This window comes from Lithobates pipiens, unplaced genomic scaffold (genome assembly GCF_037356315.1).
Source record: "Lithobates pipiens isolate NorthernLeopardFrog02 unplaced genomic scaffold, aLitPip1_a1.2 Scaffold_8, whole genome shotgun sequence".
Classification (NCBI taxonomy): Eukaryota; Metazoa; Chordata; class Amphibia; order Anura; family Ranidae; genus Lithobates; species Lithobates pipiens.
The window spans coordinates 512,953,621-512,971,981 of NW_027507903.1; the positions used below are offsets into that span (position 1 = coordinate 512,953,621).

General features: G+C 41.8%; 1 protein-coding gene across 2 annotated transcripts in view; it reads right to left on the bottom strand.

The window, feature by feature from the left end:
• Positions 1-349: 349 nt before the first annotated feature.
• PARVB (parvin beta) overlaps positions 350-18,361 on the bottom strand; it is a 64,653-nt gene continuing 46,641 nt past the window's right edge. For both annotated transcript variants that reach the window (XM_077469384.1, XM_077469385.1), the window contains exon 13: positions 350-6,557. In XM_077469384.1, coding sequence (XP_077325510.1) covers positions 6,481-6,557 — 77 coding nt within the window. In that variant the 3' untranslated portion in view covers positions 350-6,480. The remainder of the gene's footprint in view (positions 6,558-18,361) is intronic.

Below are 18,361 nucleotides of genomic sequence, written 5' to 3' on the forward strand. Positions count from 1 at the left end.
CAGTGGTCATCGTGCAGGTGTGTTTGGGGTTATGTCGGAATACTGCCCTGCGGCCCAGTCTCCAAAGGAAGGGGGATCATGCTCTGCTTCAGTATGTCACAGTACATGTTGGCATTTATGCCGGAAGCACTCATGCAGCCCCAGACCTTGACACTCCCACCACCTTGCTCAGAGAGTTCTTTGTCATGAGGTGCCATGTTGAACTTCCAGTGACCAGTATGAGAGAGTGAGAGCAATAACACAAAATTTAACACACCTGAAACCTTGTAACACTGAGTCACATGACACCGGAGAAGGAAAATGGCCTCTCTCTCAGTTTCACTTTAGCCAATGAAAAACACAAAGCCAATTGTAACCGTTAAAGTCACATTTTAATAAATCGATACTTATATCAACAAAAGTCCAAAAGAGTATGTGAAATAAATACAAGAATGTTTAATACAAAAAGTCAAGTGGTATAAATAGAAAGTCAAGTACAGGTTAATCCTACGCTCAAACACATCACAAGTCTACACAGCCAGACCAGAATGTTTCTCCAGGCACGCGCAACAGTAATGCAGCAAGTGAAAGCTTTTCGTTTCAGTCATGTCCATTACTTTTGTATAATTTAGATAAAATGACTCAGAACATAACATGCAATTTAATGTTCTTTCAAGTGTGAAACACAAATTGCAAAAAACAGCAGAAACAAAATTCAAGTCTTCAAAAATAAGGTCAAATAAATACTTGAGGTCTATAAAAAGGGATTGTCCATCTTGAAGAAAAAAAAAAAAAAAAAAAAAACAGCATTTCATACAGCAAACCAGCGCAACCCTAAGTGGGCAAAAGCTTCGTTATTGAGGTCAATTAACAGAATTCACAAAGCCTATTCAGTGAGGTTGTGCTAAAAGCAATATAATGTGTAATGAGGAATAGGGACAGAAAGCTGGCTTAAATATTTAACTCCTGCAAGGTCTATCTTTTTTTTCCAACAAAGTTGATTTAAAGGCCAAATCCACTTTAGATTATGTTTCACGTTACATCTATATTAAGTGGTTAACATGATGCATGGTCACATAAAATAACCCCAAATACCAAACTGCTTCCTACTTGCATAAATGGTGGGGTAATTTTGCCTGCGGCATTTTGTAATTATCTCAGTTTAGCAGGGCCACACACAGCTGTTTCATCAAGGTCGGGGATTGCTCAATGGAAAAATTGCTACAAGTTCCAAATGCCATCACGGTAGAGAGACTATTGCACAGCACCCCAGGGATCCCGCTTTAAGCCGTAGTTTAGCCACACTTCCTCCAGCCCCATAAACAGATCCATACGCCTGTTGCATTTCACCTGTGATGTGCAGATCATGAATGCAATGCTCTGCAGGCTTCAACGCAAAAAAAAGTAGTACATGCAAATTATGAGATCAATGGACTGTGCCTTTAAGCTCTATGGTGTCTTATTCTAATAGTTCTATGGATCTCTATAAATCTTGCCTCAGCACAAGGGCAGAGGTAAATCCTAATTATCATTAGGAGGATATATAAAATTAAAAAGGGGCCTATACCCATGGACCAACCAAGTCAGTAGAATACAAGGGTTGTAATGGTACATGTATAATCATTTAAGTTGATCAAAAGAATTTATATTCTTTGATCAACTCAAATGGTCATATATGCACCATTAAAAAGTCCCATATTCTAAGGTGGTTTGGCTTGTTCATGGGAATAAGCCCTTTGTTTGTGGTACATATGGGGGGGGGGGGACTCTAGTACTTGTCACCCCTACATGCTGATCATTACCATTCCATGTTAAAAGGTCACACACTCAACCTCAGTTCACTAGAAACATTATAAAAGATGTCAACTATTCCTAATAAATTCCCTGGTTAACCAGGCCTGCCTACAAGGAAGATTCACTTGAGTGTGACATATTTTATTTTAAAGTATAGATTGTTGCTGTGGGAACAGACATATGGCTATTATGGTTGCCCTTGAAGAATTGAATTTCATGACCGCTACAAATTTCTCTGCTCAAGCATCTGAAACAAGAACCATCTGTTTTGCCCCATTAATTAAAAAAAAAAAAAAAACCCAACACCTTCAATGGTCAATTTCCAGTGAAAGCTTGAATGTGGATCATGGAAATGAGGCAACCAAGAACGTTGATTCAGAAGTTCCAAATTTGCTATCAGGGTAATACAAAGTGCTGTAATTCTGGAAGGTCAATAAAGCTGCCTAGTTATGAGAAAACATGGCATGGCACCTCTTATCCAGAGGACCACATACATGGAGGCACTAAGATAGTGATCTATATCAAACTAAAAAATACCAAGCACATTGGAACGTCATAGGCTCATTATCGCCCCCCAGGGAAACCTTATGATTGGCACAGGAGATGCTCAGACTGGGTTGTATATCATCCTTGTAGACTGGCGACACTGCTTTCAGAAAATGCCAGGCATGCATTTCTCAGATTTCAGGACTTTCAGAGACACTGACCAGATTCAAGCATGCAGCAAGTGAAGTCAAAACTGTATCTGCATACATATTCTGCATTAGTACGGAAGCCTGGGACATCCAGTTAACTTGCCTTCCCAGGAGGAAAGGTCAGCAGTGGCACCCTTTATATTGTAATAAGTGCACTTCCTAGAAGTTTAAAGTTAAACTCCAGGAAAACAACTAAACACACAGATATATACTAGGGAAAGGTTTTACATGGCAAAGGATTTGTACAGTTGTCTGTTCAGTCCTGAGATTTACACAGCTCTGCCACTTAGCACAGCCAGGCTGAGGACACCACTTAATTACAGTGGTGTCACATCTCCAGGACAGGGAAGCAGCAGGCTGATGAGCTCATCCCTCTGCTCTTTCCTAGTAGCAAAATTGCCCCCAGTGCTGCTCCCCCTCCCCTTTATCAGTCTGATCTCTGCTGTACAGGGACTGCTAAAGGCCAATACCTATTCAATCCACAATTAAGGTGCTTGCACTGCTTGAGTTCACAAAAAAAAAAAAAAAAAGAAGAAGGACACACACAGACGTTATATTTTAATGATTGCAGAATTGCATTAATCTGTGTGGGTTTTTTTTTTTAATCAGACTGGAGTTCAGCTTTAACATCTGCCTTGCAAATGACTTATAAATGGCTATGAAGTCTATTAATTCAAGAGACTGACGCACAGTATTAACATTTCATTAAACCTCAACAAATAGCTGCAATTTGATAACAGTTCTGTCCGTGGAATGAGAAATCTTTGGTAGTGTGTTAGCTGGGGGCAGAATCTGGTCCTGTAAGTTTGATGTTAATTCATGTTAATATTCAACATTGTTATTCAACCCTTAGAAAACAGCTTCACTTTTTTATAGTACTGGGCTGAGATGCATAACCTTGTGGGTAATCAAGTCTATGGCATTTAAAGTGCTTCTGCACCTTAAAAAAAATATTAAAAGCCAGCAGCTACAAATATTGCAGCTGCTGACTTAATAAATTGACACTTACCTGTCCCAGGGTCCAGCGATGTCGGCGGCAGATGACGAGCGATCGCTCGTCTCTCTGCTGCCCCCGCCGCCATCCTCTGTCAGGGAATCAGGAAGTGAAGCGTTGCGGCTTCACTGCCCAGTTCCCTACTGCGCATGCGCGTCTCTGCTGGTCCCCGCTGTGTCCTGGCAACTGTGTGTTTCCCAGAACACAACGGTGGGGGGGGGGGCGGGGCATCTGCGGCGGTCTGTCCCGGAAGTGGGTGCAGATACCTGGATTATCCAGGTAACTGCACCCCCCACCCCCTCCCCCCTGAAAGGTGCCAATTGTGGCACCGGAGGGGGGGGGGGGATTACTGGATCTCCGTGCATCTCTAAGCAATGTAGGCAGATCATGACTGGTGGGAGGGATTGGGTGTTCTTAGGCAGACTATTTAAATGCAGACTGCCCTATGCAATGCCATGCGAGTCTCCATGATTTAAAGAACTGAAATCCAATGAATTAAAGGGGTGGGGCCAGGGACAGTCAGGCTGGGTTAGGGTTAGATAATGCTGGATAGAGTTTTTGAATACAGTAGGTAAGGGTTAAAACCCCTCTGTCGGGTTGTTTTCTGCTGTCTGTGTCATGCTGGGAAGATCTCTTCATTTCCTGTATTGGAGAACAAACAAGAATGGAGAGGGAATCTCCCACAAGTGAGGATTCTCCATCTTAGATAGGTGTCACCAAAGGAAGATTGCCCATGTTTCTGTCTTGTTGACAATGCTCAGCAAGAAAAATAGGGGGATGAATCTCCCCCGAGAAGAAAGACTGATCAAAAAGGAGGGTCCAAAAACTGTTCCCTTTATGTACACATAACTGGTTGCCAAATCTGCAGTGGTATGGAAGCTGTTGACTAGGGGAGCCAATCAGACCTAAGCGAGGGGATGTTTCCTCAAATTGAGGGAAATGACCCTCTCACACAATTGTCAATCAAAAACAGGTGTCCCCAATGGAAACGCTCTGTAGGCTCCTTTGCAGCTACTGCCAAATGCCCAGGGCTTCCAGGAATAAGGAAGCATGTGACCTTCTCCCATGACGGAGCATATTACTTTGTTGCTCCTTGCAAGCTCAGATACCCGGTATTTTGCAGAAGCTGCAACATAGGAAGAAATGGTGGGAAGTCTGATAAAACTGCCTTGTTGGACCGGTCTTAAGGAGATCCTGTCACTTTGGTCTGAAAGAAAGAAGCAATATATATCTCTTTATAGAAAATTGGCCATGAGAGTAATCTGTAAGCAGACAGTTGCTACCTTTATCTGAAAACTAGAGCTGACTGGCTGTCATGCTGATCCAATATCTTTAATACTTTCTGGGTCAATGATTCACAGAAAGTAAGGAAAGATAAAAGAATCCAGTCTTTTCCTGACATGAAATTAATGTATGCCTTGTTCTGGGTTTGAGAAACTGGCACCAGACAGCCAGAAAACTAGCATTTTCAGAAGGGGGTCAGCAATAGTAAACATCCTCCCTACTTCTCTCACCACAGGTGCACTTTATAAAAAATATATATTTTTTTGTCGAATATGACAGATCAAGGGTTGATCACCAACACCGTTTGTCCCAGTCTACACTAAATGCCCCACAAAAACCGCAGACAACAAAAATTCGAAAAGACAGGAAGTTGCTTTCCGAATGAAGGCTACTGGGGGGGGGGGGGAATAAAAAAAAAAAAAAAAAAAAATATTCAACTCACACTGGTATGCTCATGAGACAGAAATGTATCCAGTTATATAAAAAGTAGCAACAGTCTCTTAATGTATCCAAGTGTGATATCGCATGACACAGTATCACCCACACCGAAAAAAAATATGTAAAAAATAATTCCATATTTACACCAAAAATTTTAAAGAAGAATTCCAAATACCCTCCCTACCAATTAATGCTACACTCATCTACTGTGTGGATAGGCTTTCACCACCTACGTCTGCCAGTGTTCTGATCCATACACTTTTAAATGCCATACACAGCCGTGGAAGCTGCATAGCAGCATAAAGTCAGCAATAGCTAGCAGTCACATGACAGTGCTGACCAGTGAGAGTCTATTCTACTGCCAAAAAGAAAAAGACTGTCAGTGTTTCATGCAGTCAAGTAAGCTGACCAATCACTGCTAGCCATTTCTGGCAATATGCAGCTACACCGCCTTTGTAGTCTGGTACGGAGAAATAAAAAAATAAAAAAAAGTGTACAGATAGTTTTATACTGCCCACAAATGCCGGAAAACCAATCGGCACATAAGCAAGTGAATCGATGACCGGTGTGGTGGGGAGGGTGTTTGCAATTCTTCTTTAAAATGTGTGATGTAAAAGGTGGAACTACCTTATAAAGTAAAAGGCAGTCTACATGGAACATAAATCCAATGTACATAAGAGAAAGCCAAGTGATCCAGCCTTGCAGCTCAGAGGAGACCAGTGAGGAGCGTTCCTACAGCTATAAATATCAAAGCACCATAAAGAGCACACCGACGTGGGGTTACAAGACTTCTCTAATGTATAAAACAATAGTAATGCACTCACAGGTACAAATCTTTGCACAGCTTACGTTTAGTTAGTGGTGTGACAAAACCAGGAACCTTCAACTTGTGGCCATCAACGTTGGTATCCAGCAAAAACGGAGCAATGAGTCCAGTGCTTGGAAAGCACACAAAGCCACAGTTGTGAAGTTGGTTTGAACCTGTGAGAAGAAGACACTATACACTATGCTCTCTTTCTTGTGCTTTGATATTTATATAGATAGAGATATATATCTCTATCTATCACACACAACTTAGCCTAGATTGCAAACATACCCCAACATATGGGCGCTCGTGGCTACACATAATATACAGGTCCAAATTGGTTTCTTTAGTTAAATGTTCTTATGTACAAATCAGTGGCTCTGATCTGCGGAAGTCTCTGTATTGATGTCCAACATGAGTAACTGGTCTTTTAGGAAAGCAGACATAAGGCACAGGGAAGACTTGCAGACTGGCCCTTTCTGAACGGTAAATCATTCCACATTCTTGTACTTTGTAAACAGGTTATATAACACTCTCAGTGTTGACTTCAGGTCCAGGTTAACAATGTCTGGAAGGAGAGAAAAAGACAAACAGCTTACACTTTATAGACCATCCCTGGCATTAAATAGCTATATAGTTATTTTTTTTTTGTTTAAGAACACACACACCTCACACTATTATGGAGAACTTGTCAGGTCTCAACATATAGACCTGCCAGTACCCTGCAACACAAGAGAGTATACTTACCTCCCCAGCGGCCTGTACCTCTACTACCCCTACAGTGCATTTGACATTTCCAGGAGAGTTCTATACCCGTCACATTGTAGGTTAATAGCTCTGATCAGTGGCTTGCTAGCTGCTAATCAGAGCAGTTGGTTTTTTCAGAGTCTGATGAACAGTTCTGTTATAAATGACCATAAGGGAATGAGAACAAATCTTATATCTTGGGGGAAGAACAGGAATCAGGATAGAGGCGGCGAAGTGTCATGACGTCATGACGTAGGAGGCTGAGAGCGCCTCCTCCCGTGCCCGACCGCCCGTATCTCCACCGTCCCGCCGTCCCGTCTGAGCTTTGGTGAGACTCCGACGGAGACCCCCTCGTCCGCCTACTGCCCTATGACTCTTCGGCTCCACAGCTGCGAGTCTAGCTAGCCGACAGCCCGCACGGGTATCCGGAGCTGTGCGGGGGGTCGCCCACCGTCCGGGCTGCAGAGGAGGGGAGTCAGCGGAGGAAAATGAGAGGTAGCTGACAGTTCCTCCCCCCCCTGGACCAACCAAGCGTGAGTACAGCCACAGGCTACAGCTGCAGCTGCAGTGAAATTAAATAAAAACGGCAAGACAGCATGGCATGGCCAGGTGAGGTAAGCTGATTTTTGGTATTTGGAGCAGAAAGTAATACCATGAAGGAAGGAAATCAGAGAAGAGAGGTCCCAAGAAGGAGGTAGGGGACAAATACCACAAGCCTTTGATACTGCAGCATTTTATCTGGTCTCCCCGCAACTCCTGCAGCGATTACTAGTTCTAGTGGTATGCTGAACTATCTTATGGCTGTTTTTCACACAATAATCTACTCAGGTTACTGACTTTGCAGCATGGTCCTCGCAACATATATGTGTACCTATTTCTGCTAAGCCTGCAATACTCAGCGATGTTACTGACTTATATTTGCATTTCCTCCGCTTTACCTGATATATTTCTGTAATATCTGTAAAGTCCTCGGATAAATTGAGCTACTAATTGATTGTCCCTTGTGGGACATTTGAAGGAGTTGGGAGATAATCTCTACATGCCGCTGTTTGCTCAGCATACCTGAAATTTTTGTGACTATACAACGCTATAAGTGAATCGGTTGGACTACTGTAAGGCTGCCTATTTTGTGTTAAACTAGAGATTGACTGGCTGACCACAGAGAAGTGAACATTGCCCAATAATATGGGATTGTAAAAGTTAAAAAGTGAAGCAGTAATTGATATGCCAAAGGAGGTGATATAGTGTGGGAAGCGACCTTAAATTATATCAACCAGGAGCATAAGTCGCATGAAAGAAGTGGGTAATTCCCCACATTTATATCTCTCCGACCATACCTTATCTTACCTGCCGGGCATATATGGTTAAAGTGAGCAGAAAAAAAAAACATAACTGACTTTCCTCACACTTAACACCAGAGAGCTCTGACTGGATGGAAATTAGGCCGGTAGAATTTGAGGTCGCAGAATATCGCTGGTCCCAACAATAGCAACAACACCAATATTAATTGGGACTGCAACATCATCTGGGACTGGGACTCTTTGGGTAGGAAGTGGGAAACCTAGATTTGAAGCCTAAATTCGAACAAAATGAAAAGCAAAACAAAAGCAGGGAAAAATATACCGCCGGTGGCCAGTCCGGGAGGTATTCAGCGGTATATGGCACACATGGCTAATACACCAGAGGAAGGACAAGGCAGCCCAAAAACAGGATCAATACGTAGATCAGGGTTAAATAGACAGAAGGGTTCAGAAGAAGGTAAAACTAGCAGATTAACAAGAACTCAACAAGAAAGGGAGGAAACGAGAGAGGCAGAAACGGGGACAGGAAGGGCAGGAGCTGCTTCCCCTGTATTTCAGGAAGGGGAAACAGCCACAATTAAGGAGATGTTAACGGATATGTTCGCTAAAATGGAGGAGTCAATAAGAACAGAGATAGCAGGAGTAAGGGCAGACATAGGACAGGTATTGGGAAGAGTAGAGGAGTTGGAGGATAGGTTGGATAAACAAGATGTAAGGTTGGATGGGTTAGCAGAACAAGTGGTACACCTGCAGAGAACAAATATAAATCTCCAGTATAGAATTGAAGATCAGGAAAATAGGGGGAGGAGAAAGAATGTCCGTATCAAAGGACTCCCGGAGAAATATAACTCCGGGACTCTGGGAGATACATTACAAAAACTTTTTAATCCCCTGTTAGAGAGGGACCCCTCTGAACCATTAAAATTGGAGAGAGTACATAGGATCTCCAGGGGGAGGATGGCAGGAGAAGAGGCCCCAAGAGACGTAATAGCAAGATTCCACTATGCAGAGGAAAAGGAGCAAATAATGGGGAGGCTGAGGACGCATCCAGAATTGTCCCTGGATGGGGCAGGACTGCAGGTGTTCTCAGACCTAGCCCCAGAAACATTAAGGAGAAGGAGATTACTAAAACCCCTAACTCAGCAGATGTCTGCCTTAGGAATTGTGTACCAATGGGGTTTTCCAGCCTGTCTAAAAGGGAAAAAGGATGGTCGTTCGGCAGTATTACGTTTTCCGGAAGACCTTAGAGCTTTCTGCGATAGGCTGGAAATACCCCAGCCCCTATTACCAGGGTGGGGAACTGAAGTTAGAGAGGAAGGACCGACTCAAAGGAGAGCAAGATGGAAGAGGGGGCGCGGGGCAGACCCTAATGGCGAGGAGACAGTTAGAAGCTAAATTAAGAGTGGGTGAGAGGGGAGGGAGGATAGTGGAGAGCGGGGGGGGGGAGCTCTTGTAGGCCTACTAATGTGAGCCACCTAGGTAAATATGGGAAGGAAAAAGACACCTCGAGGTGATGTGTCGACCCCATATGATCTACGCAGAAAGGGGGGTTCTCCGAACAGCGTTACGGAGAGGGGTGGGAGGGAGGGGGGGAGGTTTGGGAAAATTTGTACATGTTGTTTTTTTTTTTTTTGTTTGTCCGTCAATCCCAACCTGTCCCCTCTCGGTCGGCGGAGGTCGCGAAAAGAAATTAATATTTAATATCTAATGACATTAATTAATGTGATAACATATAATGTGAGGGGGTTAAATACAAGAGAAAAAAGATTTAAAATCAATGAGGAATTGCATTTCCTGAGGGGGAATGTAATTTGTTTACAGGAGACGTATATAACCAGTACCTCTGGAATCAAAATGTCATCAGTACAATTTCCAGTGTGGTATTATGGAGATTCACCATCGGCCCACTCAAGAGGAGTAGCCATTGGTTTCGATAGACAATTGAAATTCGATATTCAAGACCGCTTAACCGACCCAGAAGGCAGATTTCTGTTTTTAAAGGGAAAAATAGGGGAAATACAATATACAATAGCAAATATCTATGCTCCAAATAGAAACCCAGATAGATTTTTAAAGAATATTGTAACAAAACTTGAGGAATTCAGAGAGGGCATGGTAGTCCTAGCAGGTGATCTAAACTGGTGTCTAGATCCAAGGATGGATTCTTCAGGGGGGGGCTTAAGAGCGTCGCAGCAGAGATATAGGGGGGTAATTAAAGCATTGTCAAAGGCCCAGCTTCTGGATGCTTGGAGGATCAGCCATCAAAAAGAGCGGGACTACACTCATTTTTCAGCGGTCCATAAAACCTTTGCGAGATTGGATTATGTCTTTATAGAACATCGATTGGTGCCCAACCTGAAAAAAGTTGAGATCAAGCCCATTACCTTATCAGACCATGCTCCAATAGTTGCCCAAATAGAAACGCAGGAAGGGACAGAGAGGGAGAAGATCTGGAGAATAAACGATTCTTTAGTGCAGGAACAAGGAACAAGTCGACAAATCGAGAAAGAGTTGATCGATTTTTTTGAACTTAACGACACGCAGGAAATATCTAGAGTGACCCTATGGGAAGCACATAAGGTAGTAATAAGGGGTAGGTTAATTGGGATCGGAGCAGGAATAAAACAGGAAAAACAGAAAAGGAAGATCCAACTATATAATGAGATAGAACAATTGGAGCAGAAAACTAGATCAAGAGGGATACAGGAGAGTCAGGATCTACAAAAAAAAAAAAAGAGAGTTAGAAGAGTATCTGGACCAGGACAGGAGAATAAGGTTTCACGAGATAAATAAGGAAAGATACCAATGGGGGAATATGCCAGGTAAATGGCTTGCAAGAAGGGTCAAGGTAGGACTTTTATTTCTAAAATTAGAAATAGGGAGGGGGAATTGAAATTTGCGACACCAGAAATAGCCGAGAATTTCCACACATACTATAGTACCCTATATAAACTAGGAACAAATGGTAAAGGAAGAAAAAGGAAGGAAGCGATTAGGGAATATCTCAAGGAGCTTGAGTTCCCAAGAGAAGAGAGAGAAGAAATGGAGGCCCTAGAGGCCCCCATTTCACCTATGGAAGTGGAGAGAGCAATAAAGGAGATGCCACTAGGGAGTAGCCCCGGCCCAGATGGGTTTTCTAGTAGGTACTATAAGAGATACAAGACCCTGTTAGTTCCAATACTATGTGAGTACTTTAATGCAGTGGGAGAGGGCCTATTGTTCCATAAAGAAGCGCTTCTGGCCCATATCTCCCTAATTCTGAAGGAGGGTAAGGATCCAGAAGCGTTGGAGAGTTATCGTCCAATATCACTATTGAATGTAGACATAAAAATATATGCAAAAATAATAGCTGATAGGTTAAAGGTTCTCTTACCAACATGGGTCCACGCCGATCAGGCGGGATTCGTGCAGGGACGAGAGGGAAGGGATAACTCGGTGAAATCCATCATTCTGATCCAAGAAGCAAATAAAGAGAAGAGCCCAACAGTGCTGATGTCAATTGACGCCGAAAAGGCCTTTGACAGGCTAGATTGGGAGTTTATGTACGAAACCCTAAGTTATAAGGGAGTAGGGGAGAGAATGATGAGATGGATCAAGGCATTATACACTCACCCAATGGCCAGAATAAGGGTTAACGGATCCCTGTCTCGCCCCCTAGAGTTGTTCAATGGGACGAGACAGGGATGTCCGCTCTCGCCGCTACTATTTGTTCTGAGCCTTGAACCCCTCTTGGTGGCAATACGTAGGAATCAGGATATCCAGGGTATCAGGGTGGGGGGGATGGAATATAAATTATCAGCATTTGCAGATGATGTGTTATTGTATATAACTAATCCAAGAACTTCTATCCCCCCGATCCTGAAGGAACTGGAGTATTATGGAAGATTATCAAACTTTAAAATAAATTTCACGAAGACAGAGATCTTAAATTTGAATGTACCAGAGGAAGAACAGAGTGCCCTAGCATCAAGTTTACCATTTAGATGGTGCAAGGGGGAGTTGAAGTATCTAGGGATAAAATTGACCCCACAGAGACAAGGTCTCTATGGGGCAAATTACATCCCGCTCCTAAATAAAATTAAAAAAATAATGAATAACATGAGCTTTAAAGCAGTATCCTGGATGGGTAGAGTAAATGTAATAAAAATGATTATTCTCCCTATTATAAATTACACATTTCAAATGATTCCTGTTCCGATCCCAATGTGTTTCTTTAGGAAATTAAAAACGTTAATGATGACATTCGTATGGCTCTTGAAACGAGCGCGTATGCCATATAAAGTCTTAGTAAAGGGAAAAGACAAGGGGGGAGTAGCGTTACCAGATGCTAAAAAATATTATGAGGCAATAATAGTAGCTAGAGTTGTAGATTGGATTCATAACCAGAAGGAAAAAGGTTGGGTAAATTTGGAAATGAGACTGAGTGGAGTGCCGCTAGAAAAAATGGTATGGATACCATCTGAACAGCGGAATTTAGGAGAAAACACGAGTAATTTAACGAGACACACGTTAAGAGTATGGGATAGTATTAATAGGGCACATAAATGGACTCACAATTCACCGTTAATGTCACTTTTGGATACAGATTATTTCTTGCCAGGGAAAGAGGAATGTTTATATTTTAGTAGATGGGCAAGTAAAGAGGAAATAAAATTAGGAGAAATTATAAAAGGGAATAGGTTGTATACGTATGTGGAACTCATACAAGATTGGGGACAAAAACCTTTGGACAAATGGAGGTACACTCAAATCTCACATTTTGCACAGAGTTTACCAGGCCCACTGCGGGGATTAGAGTCTTTGAGACCTTTGGAGAATTTACTGAAGGATAATAAGTGTTTGGTTCGAAAAGTATCAAAAATGTATAAAATATTAAGACAAGAAAATGATTTAGAATTTCCGAGATTTATAGGGAAATGGGAAGAAGATTTAGGGGCACTAAGGAATGATGAACATAGGGTAAAAATATGTAAGTTCACCCACACATTAACAAGAGAAGTCCGTATGATAGAGATGTCGTATAAATTACTATCAAGATGGTATATGACTCCTAAAAGCATGCAGAGGTTTACAGGGGCACAGCAGGCACTGTGTTGGAGGGAGTGTTCGGAAGAGGGCTCCCTCTCACATATATGGTGGAGTTGCCCTAAAATATCCCCGTTTTGGGATAAAATTGTAGAAATTATAAGCCTGGTGACACAAAAGAAATTTAAGAAAGACCCATGGATATGTCTCTTCCACGACACCGAACTAGGAGTAATACAATATAGAAGTACGATAGTCCCCCACCTCCTCAATGCCGCCAAGATATTGATTCCTCGTTATTGGAAATCTAAACAAATCCCAAGAATTACGGAATGGGTTCAGAGGGTTGAACAAACAAGGAAAATGGAGGAATCATTACATAAACTACAAAACACAGAGGAAAAAGATCATGGGGAGTGGCAACACTGGCTGGCATTGTTGGAGAGGGAGGACTGTCGCGAAATGTTTGAGGGCTAAGGGGACAGAGAGGGAGAGGACAGGGGTGTTTTTTTTTTTTTTTTTTGGGGGGGGGGGGGGGGGTGTTAAAGAAATTAGGGAGTGTAAGTAATTGTCGGTAATGTATTTATATGTGAATAAATGTATAATTGATTATTAAACGAAAAGAAAGATAAAGAGAAGGAAAGGTAAAAGAAAAATTTGCCACAATGATGTCAAAAGGAGTTAGCGGAGACATGAACAGTGAGTTGATTATACTCCGCAAGGATAAAGTAATGGACTGAGATGGCACAAAAAATAAATAAATAAATAAATGACCATAAGGTTATTTCAGAAGGAGCTATGCCAGGTCCATACAGCATATAGACCTGGCCAGCTGGGAGCAGTGCTGTAGTTCTGTACACCATATGGACCCGACAGCGAAAGGGTTAAAATCAGACTTTTCTACCACTTCAAATCTTTCATTTTCAATAATACCAGGTGATCCTGCCAGGGAGGTGCAGACATATCCCGTTATATGGGCAATGCTCCACCACTGTCAATCAGTTGTGCTCCTGCATTGTAATGCTATCACACGGGCTTCCGATGGAGACTTAAAGCGGCCATTTAAAAAACACAGACATGGTCCACTGTTGTCACCATCAGCAAACCAGCCCTGAAAAAAATTCATGCATTTCTCATGGAGTGCATGTACCACCAGTATGGGCTGCAGGAGATCAGCAGCAATTTGATGAAAAAAAAAAAAAGAAGCCTCTTACGGGGAAACGTGTCGGGTGGACCAGATTGCGGCTGTGTTGAACATTTGTTTGCTTTGCTGCTGATCATTTTGTTACCAAACTTATTCATAAAGTAGGTTTTAACATTCTACTCCATGAAGCCTCTTACTTCTATTACCTCCTATGTATGAGAGAACCTACAGCGGCATGCTTTGTATGGATTCAGTGGACATACGAGATCCATTGTAATAAGTGGAGCAGTAACCTTACACAGAGGGAGCGCCCTTAAAGGATCTAATAAGTGGAATATCTCTGGTGACTGGAACCTGTGGGAGAGAGTTAGATCTCTATAACTTGAAATCCAAGCCTTCTGGTAAGAGGCGAGGGTTTATGTGGGGAAGACACCTTGCTGAAGCATTATTTTTGTGAATCACTCTTCATTAATAAAGCATGAATAAATAGGACTTTTTTCACTGTGGACTGGATAGGTTTACATTGAATTTTGAATTTTTCAGCTTTATTGTTTGATATTTAGATTTAATGTCATTTATGAGTATATGACAAAAAAAAGTTGCATACTTATATTTTATATAATCATTATTAAAAAAAAATAATCACAGTGCTTTAGTAAACTAAACATCAGCCAGTTTGCATATACAGTGCCTTGAAATTTTCCACATTCTGTCATGTTAAAACCAAAGACTTAAATGTATTTTTGGGGGATTTTATGTGATAGACCAACACAAAGTGGCACATAATTGTGAAGTGGAAAGGAAAATTATAAATGTTTTTCAAAATGTTTTACAAATAAATATCTGAAAAGTATGGTGTGCATTTGTATTCAGCCCCTTTACCCGGATACCCCCAACTAAAATCTAGTGCAACCAATTGCCTTCAGAAGTCACCCAATTAGTAAATAGAGTCCACCTGTGTATAATTTAATCTCCGTATAAATACAGCTGTTCTCTGAGGTTTGTTAGAGAAGCTTAGTGAACAAACAGCATCACGAAGGCCAAGGAATACACCAGACAGGTCTGGGATAAAGTTGCGGAGAAGTTTAAAAGCAGAGTTGGGATATTTTTTTTATAACCTAAGCTTTGAACAGCTCAGGGAGCACTGTTCAATCCATCATCTGAAAATGCAAAGACTGTGGCACAACTGCAAACCTACCAAGACATGGCCATCTATCTAAACTGACAGGCCAGCCAAGGAGAACATTAATCAGAGAAGCAGCCAAGAGGCCCATGGTAACTCTGGAGGAGCTGCAGCGATCCACAGCTCAGGTAGGAGAATCTGTCCACAGGACAACTATTAGTCAAGCACTCCACAAATCTGGCCTTTATGGAAGAGTGACAAGAAGAAAGCCATTGTTGAAAGAAAGCCATAAGAAGTCCTGTTTACAGTTTGCGAGAAGCCATGTGGGGGACACAAAACATGTGGAAGAAGGTTCTCTGCTCAGATAAGACCCAGATGTGGCAAAAAAAACAAACACGGCATATCACCTTGAACACACTCTTCTTAAAGTGGAAGTAAACCCATGGATTTAAACAGTTCAAAAAAAGGCATGCCGGGAATGCTAACTGCACATTGGCTGTGCTCTCAGCCAAACTATCAAACCATCCAATGGCTGGTGTCATAACGAATCACATGTGCAGCACCATAGCAGTTGAAGATTAAACAGAGGCAAAGATGGCAGCCTCCTTGGCTGAAAACGATAGGGGAGTTTACTTCCACTTTAAGCAGGAACAGGGAACCTGGTCAGAGTCGATGGGAAGATGGATGGAGCCAAATACAGGTAATCTTAGAAGAAAACCTGTTAGAGTCTGCAAAAGACTTGAGACCGGGGCAGAGGTTTAACTTCAAGCAGGACAACAACCCTAAACATACAGCCAGAGCTACAATGGAATGGTTTAGATAAAAGCATATTCATGTGTTAGAATGGCCAGTCAAAGTCTAGACCAGTGATGGCGAACCTTGGCACCCCAGATGTTTTGGAACTACATTTCCCATGATGCTCTGGCACTCTGCAGTGTACTGGAGCATCATGGGAAATGTAGTTCCAAAACATCTGGGGTGCCAAGGTTCGCCATCGCTGGTCTAGACCTTAATCCAAGTGAGAATCTGTGGCAAGACTTGAAAATTGCTGGTCACAGACGCTCTCCATCCAATCTGACAGAACTGAGCTATTTTGCAAAGAAGAATGGGCAAAAATATCACTCTCTAGATGTGCAAAGCTGGTAGAGACATCCCCAAAAAGACTTTCAGCTGTAATTGCAGAGAAAGGTGGTTCTCCAAAGTATTGACTCAGGGGGGCTGAATATAAATGCACACCACACTTTTCACATATTTATTTGTAAAAGATTTTGCAAACCGTTTATCATTTTCCTTCCACTTCGCAATTATGTGTCACTTTGTTTTATGTCTATCACATAAAATCCCAATAAAAATACATTTACGTTTTTAGTTGTAACATGATAAAATGTGGAGAATGTCAAGGGGTGTGAATACTTTAAGGCACTATACTTTAATGACTGCTGAAATAAAATGGTAGTCAGTTTTCAGGCAGGTCAGACCTGACCCATAGACCTGAGAGGGAGGAGACATGGAGCACAGTCACCATGCATCACTACTGAACAGGAAACAGAGCCTGCATATATAATTAAATATGTTCTCCCTCATGTACATACATATATAGTTAGAAACTATAAATAGAAGTTAAAATAATAGACTGAGGAGATGCTGTACATTAAGCTGATCACATTTACATATAGATAAAAAAAAAAAAAAAAAAAGTACATAGATTGTAGTTTCCCTTTTAGGAGACTACTAATACTTTGTGGCCAGGGTATAGGGTCTCTTCTGTCATAAAACACTGCCTGTTGGCTTTTTCTTTTGTTTTCTAGTTCAATTCGGCTTTAAGGGCACTGTGTGTTATGGCAACACATAAGTGTGAATGGGGCCCTAGGCCAAAAAAAACCCTGCAAGCACAGTGGCTTAATGGTTAGCAATGGGGTTCACTGTTTGATTCCCACCCAAGTCACTATATGCATGGAGTTTGCGTGGGTTTCCTCCAAGTACTCCAGTTTCCTCCCATGCACTAAAGACATGCTGATAAGTTAACTGTATCTTGTGTAAATTGGCCCTAGTATGTGTGCGCCGGTCCAAAAAAACTCTCCACTGAGTGACTAATGCAGCTCTGGTACTCATTTCAAACATATGGCCACAGAAAAAAAAAAAAATTAATAAAAAAAAAAAAAAACACAAAGCTTTAAGATCTGACATGCACCAAAGAGAACAAGGACATGGTGGTTATTGGGATAGGAGCATTCAGAGCTCTGTTCTGAATAATCTGTGCTGTCAATCGGGACGATGGACAGGATGGGGGTGGGACCGGGAACGGACTATTTTTCTGGCATTGCAAGTCCTGGATGGAGAATGAATCCCTCCGATTACATGGTAAAGTGATAAAAACATAAATTGTATTTAGTCATTTCCAATAGCTCCTTATTAAAAATCAATAAGCATTTTCCTTAAATTAGAGTTCTTTAAAATGAAGGTTGTGATACTGATTTACTGCAATGCATACAAGACATCAATCCGGATTGCTCCACCGAGTATCATTCTGAATCTTATTTTATGTTATCAACGTTTCAGTAGCAATATATTCACACTAAAGAAAATATCAATATTCCCAGTGTCATTGCCCCATAATTGGAATTTATAATACACCTGAGCTAACTGTAATTTGCCTGAAACCAGCTGGGATTTTGGCCTACGCCATACCTAAAACCTCGGGTGACGCCAATGAGGCTTGGGGCATGAGAATATTGGATTTTATCCATAGAAACCCTATAATTAGGTACCAAATAAATCAATACCTCCACATTTTTACAATACTGACCTCCACATTCAGAGCAAGATTTAAAGTTTGTATTGACAGGCAAGGAATACTTAAAGCGGCGTAACTATGGTAACAGGCAAGGGCCAATCCGAGCACACCATGGTGTTAAATGTAATGTTTGTAACTCTCAAGGAGGCTGGAAATTGACTTGTCAAGCTTTGTTGTGAAGCAGAGTCCATTATCACGCTGATTTATAATTCTCTTCTACTCAAGGCAATGTGCAAAG